This window comes from Cyanistes caeruleus, chromosome 16 (genome assembly GCF_971803275.1).
Source record: "Cyanistes caeruleus chromosome 16, bCyaCae1.hap1.1, whole genome shotgun sequence".
Classification (NCBI taxonomy): domain Eukaryota; kingdom Metazoa; phylum Chordata; class Aves; order Passeriformes; family Paridae; genus Cyanistes; species Cyanistes caeruleus.
This window is the reverse complement of record NC_141716.1, coordinates 12508571-12525630: the sequence shown is the minus strand read 5'-3', so window position 1 is coordinate 12525630 and position 17060 is coordinate 12508571. Positions and strand designations below refer to the sequence as shown.

The 17060-nt window shown below is 56.6% G+C and overlaps 1 protein-coding gene across 2 annotated transcripts; it reads right to left on the bottom strand.

Moving 5' to 3' along the window:
• Window positions 1–156: 156 nt before the first annotated feature.
• On the bottom strand, window positions 157–6344 carry LOC147650203 (maestro heat-like repeat-containing protein family member 7). Of its 2 annotated transcripts, none has more exons than XR_015277060.1 (15): window positions 5254–5843; window positions 4892–4956; window positions 4633–4782; window positions 4311–4459; window positions 3879–4026; window positions 3445–3632; window positions 3218–3355; window positions 2833–2947; window positions 2542–2679; window positions 2163–2339; window positions 1883–2038; window positions 1623–1724; window positions 1056–1230; window positions 808–1005; window positions 157–516 (listed from the first exon to the last, which is right to left on the bottom strand). XR_015277060.1 is itself a non-coding variant. In XM_086853045.1 (15 exons), exons 1-15 carry the CDS (start codon window positions 5390–5392, stop codon window positions 326–328), a joined length of 2016 nt encoding a protein of 671 aa, XP_086709171.1. In that variant the 5' UTR covers window positions 5393–6344; the 3' UTR covers window positions 157–325. The 2 variants fall into 2 exon arrangements, 1 of the variants encoding a protein (XP_086709171.1); XM_086853045.1 differs by having other exon boundaries at window positions 808–864; window positions 1128–1230; window positions 5254–6344.
• Window positions 6345–17060: the final 10716 nt, after the last annotated feature.

Here is a 17060-nt window from a genome sequence, read left to right as displayed (position 1 = left end):
AGGCTTCAGCAGAACCACCCAAGGCCGAGGGCCTTCTGGCCATTTTCCCTTCCCCACTGCACGCCTGGGCGGCTTGCTGAGCACAAGCACCCTTTTCCCCTCTCCCCCTATGCCCTGCGCACACTGGACACCAGAGAAAGCACCTGAGACACTGGGTATGAGAACACATTCTATATTTCTATATATAATTCTATACCTATATTCTATATATTTCTAATTCTATATTTCTATACTATAAAGAACAACAAAGAAGGAATAAAAAAAACATCCTAAAGAAAAATCCTGCCCGGCTCAGATGGCCCCGGCAGACAGAGAGCCTCTCAATTCAGCTCTCCTCAGAGCTCCAGCAGCACAGCCAGCCACGGGCCCACAGACAAGGGCGGTTCTTGCGTGCCCTGCGGAATCCATCTCGCCAATTCTGCAAGATGGAGCCTGGAGCTGCCCGGAGGACAAAGGCTGTTTCCAGAGCCAGACTTCTGATGGCAGGGCTGATGTCCTGTGCCTTGTCATCAAGGGCTGCAAGAGAGAGGAACAGAGGCACGGTCAGATCTGGATCTGCGCGGACCTGAGGAGAGCCCCGTGCAAGGGCCAACCCAGGTGGCTCTGGCCATGGCCAGGAGGGAGCAGGGACCAAAGGGATCAGCCCAAAGCCACTGGACACTATTGGCACTCGTGCCCCTGAAATCTCTGTGTGTGCCCTGGCCACACCAGGCCTGGTCCGCACAGGGAGCAGAGCCCTGGGCAGCCGGGGCAGGGATTGCAGCTCCCCTTGGCAGCCGGGGCTGGCAGCCCGCTGCCCTCACTCACCCTGACAGATGCTCTGGAGCTCTCGTTTGTTCCCCCGGAGGTGCTGCCCGGCCATCCCTGGGAACACAGAGCCTGTCAGGGTCCCAGCAGCACAGCTCCCTGCCAGCGGCGCTGCCAGCCCTGGGGCCACACGGCCTCCTGCCCCGGCAGGGCTCAGCCCCGGCCCTTGCCGCATCCTGACTCAGCCCAAGGGCCCGGCTGCCAGAGGCCGGCAGCAGCAGCCCCGAGGGCAGCCGGGGCTCCAGGGCCGGGGCAGCAGCCGGGGCTGGGGCCGAGCTGCGGCGGGGCAGGGAGGGAGCCCAGCCCGGTTCGTGGCTCACCAATGAACCTGATGGCCGCCGCTCGCAGGGACTCCTGCGGGCTGTCCAGGTAGAGCAGGGCCCTGTGCAGGTGCTCAGCCGCTCGGCTCCTGTCCTGTGCCAGCTGCAGAGAGCGGCGGGAGGGAAGGGTTGGTGCGGGCTCTGCCCCTCGGCCGGGCACTGCTGCCTGCGGCCAGCCCCGGCCTCCCGTGCCCGCCCAGCCCTGAGGCACCGGGCAGCAGCCGCTGGCGCCGGGCTCTGGAGGGGGCAGAGGGCCGGGGGCTGCCCGGGGAGCCGCGCTGCTGCCCTGCCCGACAGAGCAGCGGTGCCGGGGCTCCATGGGCACACGGCTCGGGGCCACAGGGGGCTGGAGTAGAGCCCGCGGGGCCCAGGGAAGGGAGCAGCGTGTGGGGCACAGGCTGGCGGCCCTGGGTGCGGCACTGGGCAGGGCACAGCTGCCAGCCGCACACACTGAGCTTCTCCAGCCTGGGGCTGAGGCTTCCAGCCCGCCCTTACCAAGCCCTCGCCGAACCTCCAGGTCTGATCCACCCGCAGCATCTTCTGGAGATCCTTCCTCTTCAGGAATCGGGCGGAACAGAGCAGCGTTTCCCGGGAGGCCTGGAGAGCAGCAGAGACCCAGAGATGGCACCACAGCCCAGGGCACAGGACCCACGTCCCTGGGCCAAGACCGGGAGGGAGCTGCAGCCTGCGAGGCAGCAGAGCAGGAGGCAGCCGAGCGCCCTGCCAGGGAGCCACGGCAGCTGCCGAGTCCTCACATCAACCACGCGCTGGTTCTCGTCATGGCAGTGCAAGGAGAGTGGGAGCAGGCTCTGCTGCACGTGGGACTTCAGGGCCTTTTTTCCCTCCTTTGGTAGAAAATCCATCATCTCTCGAAAGATGAACATGGAGCACAGCTGCACCTGGCTATCGTCCTGTACAAAAGGAAGAAATAAAGACCTCAGCATCAGCTGCTTCAGGCCCACCTGGGCACAGGCCTGCAAATGCCCAGGGCACAGTGCCCAGGCAGCAGCCATGGCTGGAGACACAGAGCCTTACATTGTCAAAGAGCGGCAGGAGCGCCTCAGCCAGCTGCAGGCCGAGGGGGATGGTTATCGGGCCACCATTGTAGAGGAACAAACGGCTGAGGAGAGCGATGCTCATCCCAAGCACATGGCTGTCGTTTTCCCCCAGGAGCTCCACGAGCCTTTCATGCAGGCCCCACATTCTTTTGGCCTGTGTGGAACACAAGTGTGTGAAATGCCACCCTGCTGCCACAGGGCCCAGAGGCCAAAGGCCTGTGCCAAAGGCCTGGGGCAGGAGGCAAGAGGCAGGAGGCAGGAGAGCTGGCAGCAGCTGCCTCAGTGCCCAAAGGCCAGCCAAGCGCAAGCCACTGCCTTCCCCAGCCCCACGCCGGCAGCCGCTGCCCCCTTCTCACCATGGAGGAATTCTTGCCGAGCACCACAAGGCCTCTGAGTGCCAAGCGACGCCTCTCCCTGCACTCGCTCTGCAGTTTGTTTGATGCGATCTCCAGGACGCTGTCACGGTATTCACTCGAGTCCAGGCACTCCAACATCTGAAGGGCACAGGCCGGTGATGGGGCAGCAGCGCACAGGGCTGGGCCCAGGCAGCAGCACAGGGCGTGGGCACCGTCCCGGGCGGCTGCGGCACCGAGAGGGCAGAGAGCTGGGAGACAGCTCAGCGAGACAGCGCTGCCCTTCAGGCTCACCTCCACAAGGAACGCCATGGCGGCCAAATCCCCGCGTGCCGTGTCTTTGCTGAGCAGCCCGAGCAGGTAGAACGCAATCGCAGAACACAAGGGTAGGGACACGTGACGCATTGCTCTGACGGGAGGAAAAAGGAACCAAGACCCTGAGCCAGCGGGACAAACCTCTCCATGGACTGACTCCCAGGAGGAGCTTGGCCCTTCTCCACCACCCTGCAAGGGGACCCGGGCCCTTTGGGGGCCAAGCTGCTCTTGGGCACCCTCCTCTCCCTGGCTTGTGCAGTGTCCTTGGCCATCCCTTGGTGACAAGGCCCTCTGGCCCCTGACCACGGGGACTGTGTGGGGCACCCCAGGCACGGGGCACAAACGCTGTTTGGGGGCAGCTCACCTGGCCAGCACACCCACAGCACAGTGGTGCGTGCCAGCACACAGCAGCGTGTCCCAGCCACACTCGTCTTCCACTGCCGCCACCACATCCTCATAGTGCAGTCGGCAGAGCAGGGCCTTCAGGGTCTGCACTGCAAACCTGTGTGCACAGCAAAGCCCAGGTGATGCTGGGAGCACGGGCTGCTGCCCTGGGGACATGGCAGGGACAGGAGGACTGGCATGGAGCACCTGTTGGGGCTGATGGCAAGGCCGTGTTGCTGCTGGCATCTCTTCCAGAAAGTATCGACCTTCTCTGGCAGATCCAATGTGCTGAAGAGCACTTGCAAGAGCAGATGCACCAAGAGACGGGGGAAATACACTGTCACTGCATGTGGGACACAGGGCAGCTGGAGTATCTTCCATATCACCACAGTTGCCTGCGAAGGACAGAGCAGCCTGAGTCAGTGCTCAGTGCCCAGGTGTCCATGTGGCAGGGCCCGAGCGTGGCAGGGAGAGGCCAGTGGAGATGTAGGGACAGCAGCCGGCCTGGTGGCCCTGGAGCTGCTCCTAGGCCAGGTTGGAGCCCAGTGCCTGAGGCAGGGAGATGCCATGGGAGGAGGGAGGATGGAGACCTGAGGGAGAGGTGACCTTGGGGTGAGCAAAGGTCAGCTGCAGAAACTCACAGCCAGGGCCAGGACAGCCGTGTGGTCCCCGTCGGAGGTGCACATGCTGAGCTCTGGCCAGGTGCCCAGCACATCCAGGAGTATCAGCATGGCCGGCTCTGCAGCCCTGCACGAGCACATGATGCTCTTCCACATGGTGGTAGCAGCTCTGTGGGGACAGAGTTCTGTGTCAGGGGGGTCTGGGACACATCCCCGTGGCCTGGGCAGCAGCAGGGAGCTGAGCTGGCTGCCAGCCCTGCCTCTGCCCACTGCCCCTCTGTGGCAGCCCAGCCCTGTGGGGACTGGCCCCTGAGGGCAGCAGGCTCGGGGGCTGCTGTGCCAGGGCTGACAAAGGGAGGAGCCACAGGGCCCTGGAATCCTCTGTTTGTCAGACACCTGGGCCAGGCTGTGCAGGGGGATGCCCTGAGCCCTCTGGGCACGTGGGCCCTGTACCTGTCACACCATGGGGCCACACGCAGGAGAGCCATCACCACGTCAGCAGGCTGTGCCTCTGTCAGATCCAGAAGGGGCCTGTACAGATTGTACTCAGGAAACTCATTAGCCTTGAGCCACTGGTGGATGAACCTCACCATGGGGAGCACCTGGAGAAGGCACAGGGAAACTTGGAAAGCTGCCAGCAGGAGTAATGTGCCCAGCTTCCCAGAGAAGTGCTTCCCTTCCCACCGCACTGCCGCGGCCTCAAAGGCTCGCAGTGAGCAGCTGGCGTGGCCAAGCAAATCCTGGGAGGATCGAAGCCAGGCCACAGGCTGCTTACTTGCTTTGGACTGGAAGGACCCTCCTCCACAAGCATGTCCAGCAGGGCAGCACTGGTCTTGGTTTTGAAGATGGGAGAGTATGCTCTGACCACAGTGCCTATGGCACTGGTCTCTTCCTCCCGAATTCTCTTCATGAATTTGCAAATCATCTGCAGCAGAAGGGCAAGAAATGAGGGACATTGCATGGAGTGCTCCAAGCGTGGTGCTGGGCTGAGCAGGGACAGCAGGCCCAGCCCAGGGGGGGATGGCTGCAGGTACCTGCGCTGTTGCGCGGAAGAGGCCACGGCTGCGTTCCTGCTCTCGAGTGCGCTCCATGGCTGCTCCTGGCAAAGAGCGAGCGCAGCTTGAGCTGAGGGGCTGCGGGAGAGGCCGGAGAACACAGCCCAGCCCTGCACTCCCCAGGCAGGGACAGCCCCGGGATGCCCCAGGGCACAGAGTACAGCTCCAGGGTGTCTGCCCCAGCCCCACTTCTGTCCTGTCCATGGGCGTGTCCCCAGGGGATGGGATGGGATGGGATGGGATGGGATGGGATGGGATGGGATGGGATGGGATGGGATGGGATGGGATGGGATGGGATGGGACGAGGCCAAGCTGGCTGCAGGCCCAGGTCTGCCGCTCACCCTGCTGCGGTGGCTGGAATTGCTCCAGCTCTCCAGGCTGCTGTGCTGGGGCAGTCCCAGGGCCTTCTTTCTCCTCCTTCCCCCAGGTCAGCTTGGGGACACTTGGAGGTCTCTGCTCAACATCACTGCCTGGATTCATGGCTACTCGCAGCAGAGGTGGCTCAGAAAAGGTCTGAGTTGGCAAGTCCTGCAGCTGTGCCTGGAAGGCACCTGCAGGAGTGAAGTCTTGGCAAGGCTGCAGGACAGCCAGTCCTGCACTTGGGTCTCAGGGGCTCGTGCCACAAGGACAGGAGACTCGTCGTCAAGGACCGTGGTGAGGAAATGCCACGGTCTGGGCTCGAGCACACCTGAGAAGTGTGGTGCTTCACCTCACCAGAAGTGAAGCCTCGGGAAGGCCGCAGGTCACCGAGTGCTGTGGTCTGGCCTCGAGGTGACCTGCAGGAGTAACGCCTCAGAAAGGCTCTGGGTCAGCAAGGAATGAGTGCGCCGTGCGGGGGCTCCTCACAGCACCACTCTGTCCCGTCCTGCCCTGTCACGTGCACCAGGCACTGTGGTGTGGCTGTGTCACCACCAACACTAATGTCACCCCATGTCACAAAGGGCTCTTGGACACCCTGTCCCGTTCCATTCCACGGTTACCATGCTGCACCGTGTCACCAAGGGCCGTTGCACACGCTGCCCCCTGCCCTGGGGCTCCACCCAGCCCGGCCAAAGTGGCCCAGCTTGGAAGCAATGCCTTGGCCCAAGTGTCTCAGACAGCCCAACAGGATCTTTAGGAACAGCTCAAACCTGTGGCTGCAGCAGGAAGGGTGGCAGAAGGTTTCCTGCCTGCTTTGCATTGCTGCAGGGGCTGCTCCTGTCAGAGCCCCCTCTCTGCTGGTGACAGCTTTGCTCTTGGGGACACCGCTCTGCAGCAGCCCAGGAACACGAGCGGTGCCCAGTGCCGGGAGCGCCACCAGTGGTTCCCCCCTGTGCACGGGGACCCCAGCCCCAGGGTGGCTGTGCCAGCACCCCCAGGGACCTCCAGCCTCAGGAACCCAGGGCAAGGGGAAACCACAGCTGTGCAAATGCTGCCTGTGCCCAAAGCAAATGCAAAGACAGACAGCCTGTGACAAACAAGGACAATTTATTTACAGAAGAGCAGAAACAATAATAAATTATGGAAAGTATGTACAATATAAGAATTTTTGTAACAACAACAATCTATAAAAATAATTAAAGATCTATCTAAAAACAGTAACATAACGAACACATTTACAGAATAAAAGACATATATAAAATCAGCAACTTCAAAAATATATTTACAGTATAAGGGCCCTATAGAACACCTGGAATCTAATATACATATTTATAGAAGAACCTGATAATTCAAGTATCTGAATACAGAATACATCCCTGTTATTCCTGAAAGAGAGGAGGCATCATGGCCCCTCCAGCCCAGCCCTGAGGGCTCTTCCCTGTGCCCCCAGGCTGGCACACACTGGCACAGTGGGACTCTGCCACCAGCACTGAGCCCAGCTGGGGTGGGAGCCAGGCCCCAGGCGCTGGCACGGGGCTTGCGTGGGACAAAACAAGTGCAGGGCAGGACAGGGGTGGTGCTTGTGCCACCACAATCCAGGGACCCCCTGGGCAGCACCGTGTCCCTGAGCGGGGCCACCCAGCCCAGCCCCAGCCTGGCAGCAGGGGACCCACTCTGCCTGTGGGCAGGGCATGGCCAGCACCTGCCTGTCCTGTGCTGGGCTCGGTCTTCATCCCAGGATCATGGGCTCCTCCTCGACTTGTTCGCCATTTCCATCTCCGCAGTGTCATCCTCCATATCAACCTCCAGCTCCTCAACAAACTCTTCAACATCCACCTCCATCATTTCTTCATCATCTACCAACATAACTACTTCTATTTCTTCTTGATCTCTGTCAGACTCTGTGAGGCAGCCCGATCTCACGGTGGGATCCCTGTCCCACACCATCCCCACAGAGCTCCAGCCTGCCTGGGCAGTCAGGGGGTGCCCCCTCCCTGGAATGGCACTGTGCCTTCACTGGGACAGGAGTGCACATCCTGCTGGGATTTGTGCTTCAGTCCAGACAGCAGGAAAATTCCAGAAGGCAGGAACAGCTCAGGACTGATGGGCACATCAGGGAGCAGGTGACAAATGAGCACTGGTAGCAGGTGAAGGGCATGCTGTGCTCATTTCCAGCTGCTGGCAGTGCCATCTGGAGCACTCTGAATTATGAATGCCATCTGATACCACCAGAATTCCAGGGCTGCTCTGCAGTGGTGGATAGGGATCGTAGAATGATCAAACCCTTGAATGATTTCACTTGGAAGGGTCCTAAAGATCATCTCATTCCAACCTAAGCAACCTCCCACCAGACCAGGTTGCTCAGGCCCCACCAAAGCTGGCCTTGAATGTTCCCAGGGACGGGGCATTCACAGCCTGTGCCAGGGCCCAGCAGCCTCACAGGAAACAATTTCCTCCCATCATCAAATCTGAACCTACTCTCTCTCAGTTTGATCCCTTTCCCCCTTGTCCTGTCACTGCAGTTCCTGACAAAGATCCCTCTCCCACTTCCCTGTAGCCCTTTCACAGACTGGGAAGGTGCTGGGAGGTCTCCACACAACCTTCTCCAGCCTCAACAGCCCCAACTTTCTCAGCCTTTCCCCACAAGGAAGGTGCTCCAGTGACCTCAGCAACTTGTGGCTTTGTCTGGCACTCAACATCTTCCCTGGGAACAAGAGGGGTATCAGCTATGGGGGGTCCAACAACCCATGGAAGGCACTGGCCTTGAGATTGCAAATGCCTGGGAGCTGTGTGCTTCCCAAAGGTTTGGAGAGAGGGGACAACAGGAGCAGTGCAGGGGAGGCTGGTAATCCTGGTTGCCTGTGGAGTGTTTGTAGAGGGTGTAATGATGTCCCTGGTATCTCTTCCAGGCCCGTGAGGATGTTTCTGGTGGAGGAAATCCTGGCCAACATTTTTAATCAGGAAATGAGCTTTGGAAGAGGCAGAGATTGAATTGTTCTGGGATGGGAAAGGCAGGAGATGGTTCTGTTTCAGGAAAGGGAAGCTGAACAAATTGCTGCCCCATCGTGGTGCTCTGGGCAGCTTGTGGGGAAAGTGCAGCTCTGCAGCACGCAGAGCGTGGTGTTGGGAGCACAGGAGCAGGCCAGGCAAAGAGGGAGGTGAGCAGAATCCCTTGGCTTTTGACTTTATCTCCCATTCAAGGGAAAAGGAGAAAGACTTTTTGTTTTCTGGGGCTGTGAGAGACCCTGTCTCGGTGTGGAACAGGGCAGCCTCTCTCCAGGACTTTTGACTGTCCCTGTATCAAAAATAAGGTCTGGACTCTTGTGAGATGGTAAAAACAAGAGGCCAAATCCTTTATTTGATGAGAAAAGAAGTACACCAACAGAACCGGGAGCCAATCTAGCCCGAACCCTGCACAGACAGCCCAAGCAGGACGAGCTCCCCACCCCCGTTCCGCAGTCTCTTTTATAAGTGCTCTCCAGCCACCATTGGTCCATTTCCAATCCGCTCCCCCATTGGTTCGTGTTCGGGGCTCTCATTGGCCCTTCCCATGGTGCATCCTGGGCCAATCATTCCCTCAGCGCGTCCAATGATTGGTCCTTCTCTCCACCAATAGCTGTCCTTGCTGTGTCCGCCATCCTCTGGGAGCCTGTCTTCCAGAATGTTCTTTGCTTTATTGACTCCTTCGCCAGCCGACATCTCATCAACTTCCAACTGTTTCCATCCCTTCTCAGGATCCCCAACATCCCAATCACAAGTGAACAGCCTTCAACTCCCAGCTCAACACCATTCGTTAACTCATTAAAGTATTTATAACACTCATATATAATAAATATGTCATATATTAATAAATATATATTATATATAAATATATAATAAATATACAATAAATATTTATATTATATTATATTATATTATATTATATTATATTATATTATATTATATTATGTTATGTTATGTTATGTTATGTTATATTATATTATATTATATTATATTATATTATATTATATTATATTATATTATATTATATTATATTATATTATATTATATTATATTATATTTATTTTATTTATTATATTATATTATATATAATAAATATATATCATAACATATATAATATGTATCTATTTTTTTTAATTTGATATTTTTGTAAACTCTCATTAACGAAGCTGCAAGCCCGCTGTGGAAGCTGTGCCGAGTGCTGGGGGCTGTCCGGGCTGGATCCGCGGGGCGAGCAGCGGCTGTGGAGCAGCGGCCGGAGCGCAGGAGGCACCGGGAGCTCCCCGGGCTCTGGCGGAGCGGAGCCCGTGCGGGGCCGCTCGGGAGGGCCGCGGGGCAGCGCGGGGCGGGCGGGGCCGGCGCTGCCGCAGCCCCGGAGCCTCCGGCCGGGCCGGGCCGAGCCCCCGCAGCTCCGCCAGAGCCCCGGGGATGCTCGGGGAGAAGCCGCCCGGGAAGGGCTGGCCGGCTCCGGGCACCTGTTGGGCCACGGGCTTGCTGCGGAGCGGCCTCGGCTGCTGCGGGAGCCCCGGGCCCTGCGGGGGCAGCGCCGCGGTCCCGCAGCCCCGGCCGTGCCGGCATCGCCTCCCGCCGGGGCTCTGTGGCAGCCGGCACAGCTCTCCCAGCGACCCCGCAGCACCTGCGGCACCCACGGGGCACAAAGGGCCCGGCCGGCACAGCCAGAGCTGCCCCTGCACGGAACTCCTGGAGCCACTCCACTCCCGTTCCATCTTGAGCAACCTCCCAACAGACCAGGTTGCTCAGGATCCCGTCCAGCCTGATGCTGAATGTTCCCAGGGACAGGGCATCCACAGTTTGTGCCAAGGTCTCACTTTTCCAGCCACGCTGGAAAAATCATCTTCCTCTGACGGAACCTAAATTGCCCTCCCTCTGTTTTCAGCTGTGCTCTCTTCTCCTCTCCCCACAGGTCCTGCTGAATACTCTGTCCCCACCTTTCTTTTGGGCTCCTCCAAGTCCTCCTCAGCTGCTGTGAGGCCTCCCAGGCTCCCTCATCTCATCATTGCTGCTGCTCCTTTCCCAGAAGCCGCCTTCCTCCAAGAGTCCTTATGGCTTTCCTCTCCCAGGCTGGTATCACCCTTACATCTCCACAGCAGCTCCTCTCCATGTTTCTATAACCATGCAATAACACAGCCCATCTCCACCAGGCTGCTGGGTGTTAAATACAGAGCTGCCTCCATAAATAAATTCCAAAGTACTCCCTCAGTACTGTTTTTTACTGGTTTTTTGGACCTTGTTAGAAGAGAACATCACCTGTGGGATGGGAGGGTTTGTGGGGTGTAGGAGCAGTGGGTGACACCCCAATAGGTGGGAGAAGGTCACAGACAGATTGAGGGAAGCTTTTAAAGGAATTTAAGGAGAAGATTTAAATGAGACCTTAAACTGAGAGTGAACATCTGGAGATGAAGCCTCAGCTGCAGGGTCAGTGTTTGTGCCCATGCTGAGACCACCACGGATTGTGGATCAGGGATGGGAGGGGTGAAGGGTGGAGAAATAGAATTGATTGAGCAGGGATCGGCAAGATTAGCAGGAATGAAGGATTAAACTATGTAGAATGTATAGATGATACGTAAACTGTATAGATGCCACTTGTCCCCAGTGTTTGAGCATGGAACAGGCTGATGTGGGTTCCAGGTTAGGATTTAATGCTACCTGGAAGAGTTATCCCTCCATCAGGACTGGGGCATGGCATAGGTGAAGTACATGGAGCATGGATGGGATGCAGGGAAGACAGAGATGTGAATCAAACTGAGCTTTTTTTCCCACAGCTGCTTACTGAGTTCTGAATTTGTGAATTTGGGGCTGAGCACTGCGGTTCTGCTACTAAAAATGAACTGCCAGGTGCCACCAACAGGTCACTGACTTGATGAAGTCCTTAACCAGTCGATTGACACCGCCTTTGCTTTCCACTGCCATCCTCCTGCCAACTGCACATCCATCCATCCATCCATCCATCCATCATCCATCCATCCATCCATCCATCCATCCATCATCCATCCATCATCCATCCATCCCTCATCCATCCATCCATCCATCCATCCATCCATCCATCATCCATCCATCCATCCATCATCCATCCATCCCTCATCCATCCATCCATCATCCATCCATCATCCATCCATCATCCATCCATCCATCCATCATCCATCCATCCATCATCCATCCATCCATCATGCATCCATCCATCATCCATCCATCCATCCATCATCCATCCATCCATCCATCCATCCATCCATCATCCATCCATCCATCCATCCATCCATCATCCATCCATCCATCATCCATCCATCCATCCATCATCCATCTATCCATCCATCCATCCATCATCCATCCATCCATCCATCCATCCATCCATCCATCCATCCATCATCCATCCATCATCCATCATCCATCCATCATCCATCCATCCATCCATCCATCCATCCATCCATCCATCCATCCATCATCCATCATCCATCCATCCATCATCCATCATCCATCCATCCATCCATCCATCCATCCATCCATCCATCATCCATCCATCCATCATCCATCCATCCATCCATCCATCATCCATCATCCATCCATCCATCATCCATCATCCATCCATCCATCCATCCATCCATCCATCCGTCATCCATCCATCCATCCATCCATCATCCATCCATCCCTCATCCATCCATCCATCCATCCATCCATCCATCCATCCATCCATCATCCATCCATCATCCATCTATCCATCATCCATCCATCATCCATCCATCCATCCATCCATCCATCCATCATCCATCCATCCATCCATCCATCCATCATCCATCCATCCATCCATCCATCATCCATCCACCCATCCATCCATCCATCCATCCATCCATCATCCATCCATCCATCCATCCATCCATCCATCCATCATCCATCCATCCATCATCCATCCATCCATCCATCCTCCATCCATCCATCCGTCCATCCATCCATCATCCATCCATCCATCCATCCATCCATCATCCATCATCCATCCATCCATCATCCATCCATCCATCCATCATCCATCTATCCATCATCCATCCATCATCCATCCATCCATCCATCCATCCATCCATCATCCATCCATCCATCCATCCATCCATCCATCATCCATCCATCCATCCATCCATCATCCATCCACCCATCCATCCATCCATCCATCATCCATCCATCCATCCATCCATCATCCATCCATCCATCCTCCATCCATCCATCCATCCATCCATCCATCCATCCATCCATCATCCATCTATCCATCATCCATCCATCATCCATCCATCCATCCATCCATCCATCATCCATCCATCCATCCATCCATCATCCATCCACCCATCCATCCATCCATCCATCATCCATCCATCCATCATCCATCCATCCATCCTCCATCCATCCATCCATCCATCCATCCATCCATCCATCCATCATCCATCCATCCATCCATTAATCCCAGCTCCACACATCCATTGGCACACATCCCCCAGGCGCACCCTGCAGGAGGATTTGGGCAGAGTGAAGGTGCTGTGGGTGCCATCTGAGAGAAGTTCTGTTGCCTGGCTGCATGAGGAGCACATTTTTTGATGGAGAGGGGCCACTGGAGCACTCATGGTGCTGACAAATGAGCAGCACTGGCTGGGCCTGGTGGAGTTGAGGCTGGGGCAGGCCCTGCCCCTCTGCAGTTCCCCTGAGGCACACGGATGTGAGAGCAGCTCCACCACGGTCACCTTTGCTGTGGTGAGATGTACTGGAGCAGAACGGAGGAGTTGCAAATCCTCTCCTGCACGGGAAGCAAGGCAGTTGGTGACACCAAGCAGCCACCCCAGGAAAGAATGTCCCTTTCCTTGCAGTGATGCTGTGACACCCTGGGGACCCTCTTTGCCGTGAGATCCCGAGGATCCTGGCTGTGCCGTGCACCCAGCAGACTCCAGACTCCCGTGGAGCAGAACCACACCAGGTGCTTCCCAGTCGGGTGTTGGGGTTTCACCTGCAAGGTTCGATGCTAGCCCAGCTCTGCCCATTGGGTGCAGCCTTTGAGGTACAGAGAGTCCCAAGGAAGGACTCAGCCATTCCTGGTGCATCTGGAGCCCCAGGGTTGAGTAGCAGAGCCTGGATGCTGCTTTGCCCTGAGCTTGGCTGAACCAGACACCGGCTCGGCACCAACTGGTGCCAGCCATCAGCTTGGTTGGGATGAGATAACCTTGAAGGTCTTTTCCAACCCAAAGCATCCTGTGATTCCATGGTTCTGTAAAGCACTGAGCATCCATGACATCCATGAGGATAAGCAGAAAACAGAGGAGGCCTTCACCCTGCCTAAGCCAAAACCTTTGGTTCTTGTTCAAGGCAAGAGATTGGAGCCAGTTGATGCCCACAGTGTCACCAAACCCCAGAGCCCCAGCAGGAACAGCCCCCAGCTCCTCGCTGGCCACACAGAAGTAGTGGGAACCCTGTCAGCACGTGTCCAGGAGAAGCTGCAGCGCTCCCTCGTTCTTTATCCCGACGCTTCCATCGCTCTCCCTGAGCTGGAATTGTGGCTTGGCGGATTGGTAAAATAAAAACACCCCAAACTTTCCAAGCAATAACGTGAGCCCTGGTGCTGAGGAGCTGAGTTAGGACCTCCTGGCCTTGCTCAGGGATGGTTTGACAGGGGAGAATTGTGTCAGGTGAGGAATGGAAGAGGTGGGTGAGGGAAGATTTGTCACATTCTCTGATAGCAAATGTGTCCCGGAGGGTTTTGCAGCTGGACCGGGGCACTGGAGTGAGTCCCTGGGCACAGGGGATACCCCCACAGCCACCCTGTTGTGGGCAGACATGTGGGGAGAGCATCCCTGGTCCCCACAAGCCCTCCCAGCAAACCACACGCACACACAGCCCCTCTGCCCTCGTCCTTTTGCTCTTGCAATTGAAGTCTGTGCTCGTGTCCCTTGGCTCCTGGCCAGGGGATTTGGAGGTGCCGAGCTCCCTGCAAACAAAAGGAAGTTCTCCAGGATTGCTCGTGGGATTATGTGAGATTTGTCAATATTTGCTCAGGATTGAGGTGAAACTGAACTGAATGAGGCTGAAGAATGATGTCAGATATTGGATTAGGAAGTGCTGTGACAACCCATGGAGGTGGCTACTGAGGCATCACCAACAACTAAAAATGCTCTTTTCCTTTTTCTCCTTCTTTGTATTTTAACTTTAATTTTGTATTTTAACTTACATGCCAGGCAGAGCTGCTCCCTGTTGCAATAAAAAGGAGTGTTTTGCATTTTATCTCTGTGTCATTGCTGGTCAGGTGGAGCTGTTACCACACCATCCCTGGCACAAGTGAGGACAAGAGCCAGGAGAGGCCGTGCCTGACCCCAGGGATTCTGGCACTGGGGATCACAGAATTCCTTAGGTTGGGAAAGACCCCCAAAATCACCGAATCCAACCGTTAACCTGGCACTGGCAAACCCAGCCCTAGGCAGAAAGCCCCAGCCTTGATCTGTGTGAGCTGTCCCAACACTCAGCATCAGCCAGGATCTGCCCCAGCTTGGTTTGGGGTACCCCAACCCCGCTGCCCGTGACAGGAGGGTGGCAGCTCCCGGTGTCACCTCCAGCCCTCCCCGCGGGGACAGGGACAGGGATGGGATGGGATGGGCAGGTCCCCCCCGGCCAGGACTGAGGCACTTTCGGGGGCTGCAATCCCAGTATCTGTCACCTTCCTCCTCCCACGCTGGAGCTGTTTCAACACCCTGAACTGCGCAGGGAGGGAAACTCATCCCGGCATTGCCCTCTGCTGGCAAATCCCTCTCGGATAAGCTTTTTCTCCGCTGTGTTCTCCCAAAATATCCTGGGGACCAACTGCACTGGCTCTGGATGCGCACCTGGGCACCCACAGCATCCCCAAATCCCGGCGGCACCAGCAGCCTCAGCCGGAGGGGCTGGGCCAGGAGAAGGTTCCTTGAGGCTTGGTGCAGGCTCTGGGTGCCCAGGAAAACAGCTGAGTGACTGGAAACGGGGACTGGAGCCGTTCAGGGGCTGGGATTTCTCTCGGGGAAAAGGGAGCTGAACATTAAAGCGGGGAAAATGTTTTTATTAAAAGGCAGCAGGCAGTGACCCCGTGAGAGCAGGGAAATATTGGTCTCGAATTTGCAGAGGTTTGGTGGTGCTCAGGAGAGAGACACAAAGTGGTTTGTTGGGAGATGGTTTTCCAGAGAAGCAGGATGCTGGTGGTGAGCCGCTGTTATTTAGGGTGTGGGTGGCCTTGTCACAGCGGCCTCAGCAGTGTCACCTGTGCCCCAGCACCTTGGGCCCCCTGGGCAGAGCTGCCCGGGCCAGGCCCTGCATTCAGGACAAGTGGCTTGTGCCCAGGAGCTGTGGCCAGTGACCCCCGATCTCAGGGGAAGGGAGGGCAGGAGCCTCTGCTGTGGCACCAGAGCAGGGAGACATCCCGGTGTCCCACGTCTGTCTGTCCTGTTTTGCCTCCAAGTGTTGGAATGGGAAATTGCAGGGACCGTCCGGTGCTCCAGCCTGGCTTGGGGCGGTGTTTGTGTCCCTGCAGAGGCTGAGCTGGCCCGGGGAGGGGATACTGGGCAGGAATCCTTCCTGGGAGGGTGTGAGGCCCTGGCACAGGGTGCCCAGAGCAGCTGGGGCTGCCCCTGGATCCCTGGCAGTGCCCAAGGCCAGGTTGGACGGGGCTTGGAGCAGCCTGGGACAGTGGGAGGTGTCCCTGCCATGGCAGGGGGTGGAATGGGATGGGATTTAAGGTCCCTTCCCAAACAAATCTGAGGATTCTCCAAGCACAGCAGAGGTGATGGGCCAAGGCAGGGCAGCAGGACAAGCTTTTAGGGTGGGTCTCTGCTGGACAGCCCAGTGTAAACCCCACTGGTGCCTGGGACATTTGGGATCCTGACACCAGGGTGCTGCCAGCCCAGCACCCTAGAAAGCCCTAGAAGCCTCAGTTCTATCTCATCCCAAAGCCATTTCGGCCCTAATGCCCCACAGGGGAGTCCCAGGAGCTGCAGAAGTTTTGGAAAACTCACTGTGAATGGGGAAGATCTCCCCAAGCCCTGCACGTCATGTCCCTGTTTCCTGCTGACCAAACCCCTCCTGAACCTCCTCCCATCACACACGGAGCCTGTTACAGAGCAGGATGGGGCCAGGAGCAGGGGAACAGTTCAGCAGAGGGCAGGAGAACCCCAAGGACAGCAGGAGGTGACATGAGCCAGCCCCAGCTGGATCAAGCCCTCCCTCACTCCCAAGGGACAGCCAGCGAGGGAAGCTCTGGGCCACAGCTCTGAGGTGACACAGGGGAGGTCACCAAGTTCCCTTAGCACAGACAAGGAAAGGGAAACCTCTGATAATGCCCTAAAACACGGCCTCAGAACACTGCCAGCTGAGCAGACTGGGAGATGTCCAGCTGAGCTGAAGGCATGGAGCCAGGAGAGGGAGGGAGAGAGGGAAGAATGGGGCTGGGCCACCGAGAGCCACAAGATTTGGAAAGCATCACTTTGATTTAATGGACCTTGATGTTTGAAAATTGAGAGCTCTTTTCTTTGCCACAGGGCTGAACAGCAAGCAGGATTTAGAAGGGCAAGAACTTTCCAGATGGGCAGTGCAATTTTGTCAGAAGAACCAAAATAATGATAAAAATAATGAGCAGGGGAGGGAGGGAGTGCTGGGCTCACATTGAAATATTAACCTTAGGGTCCTCTCAGCAGAGCCCTAGTAAAGGGATTAACCTGTTCTCTCAATTAGTGGTGTTACATCTCCTGAGTGGGAATAAACTCATCCTTACAGACTAATTCCATAA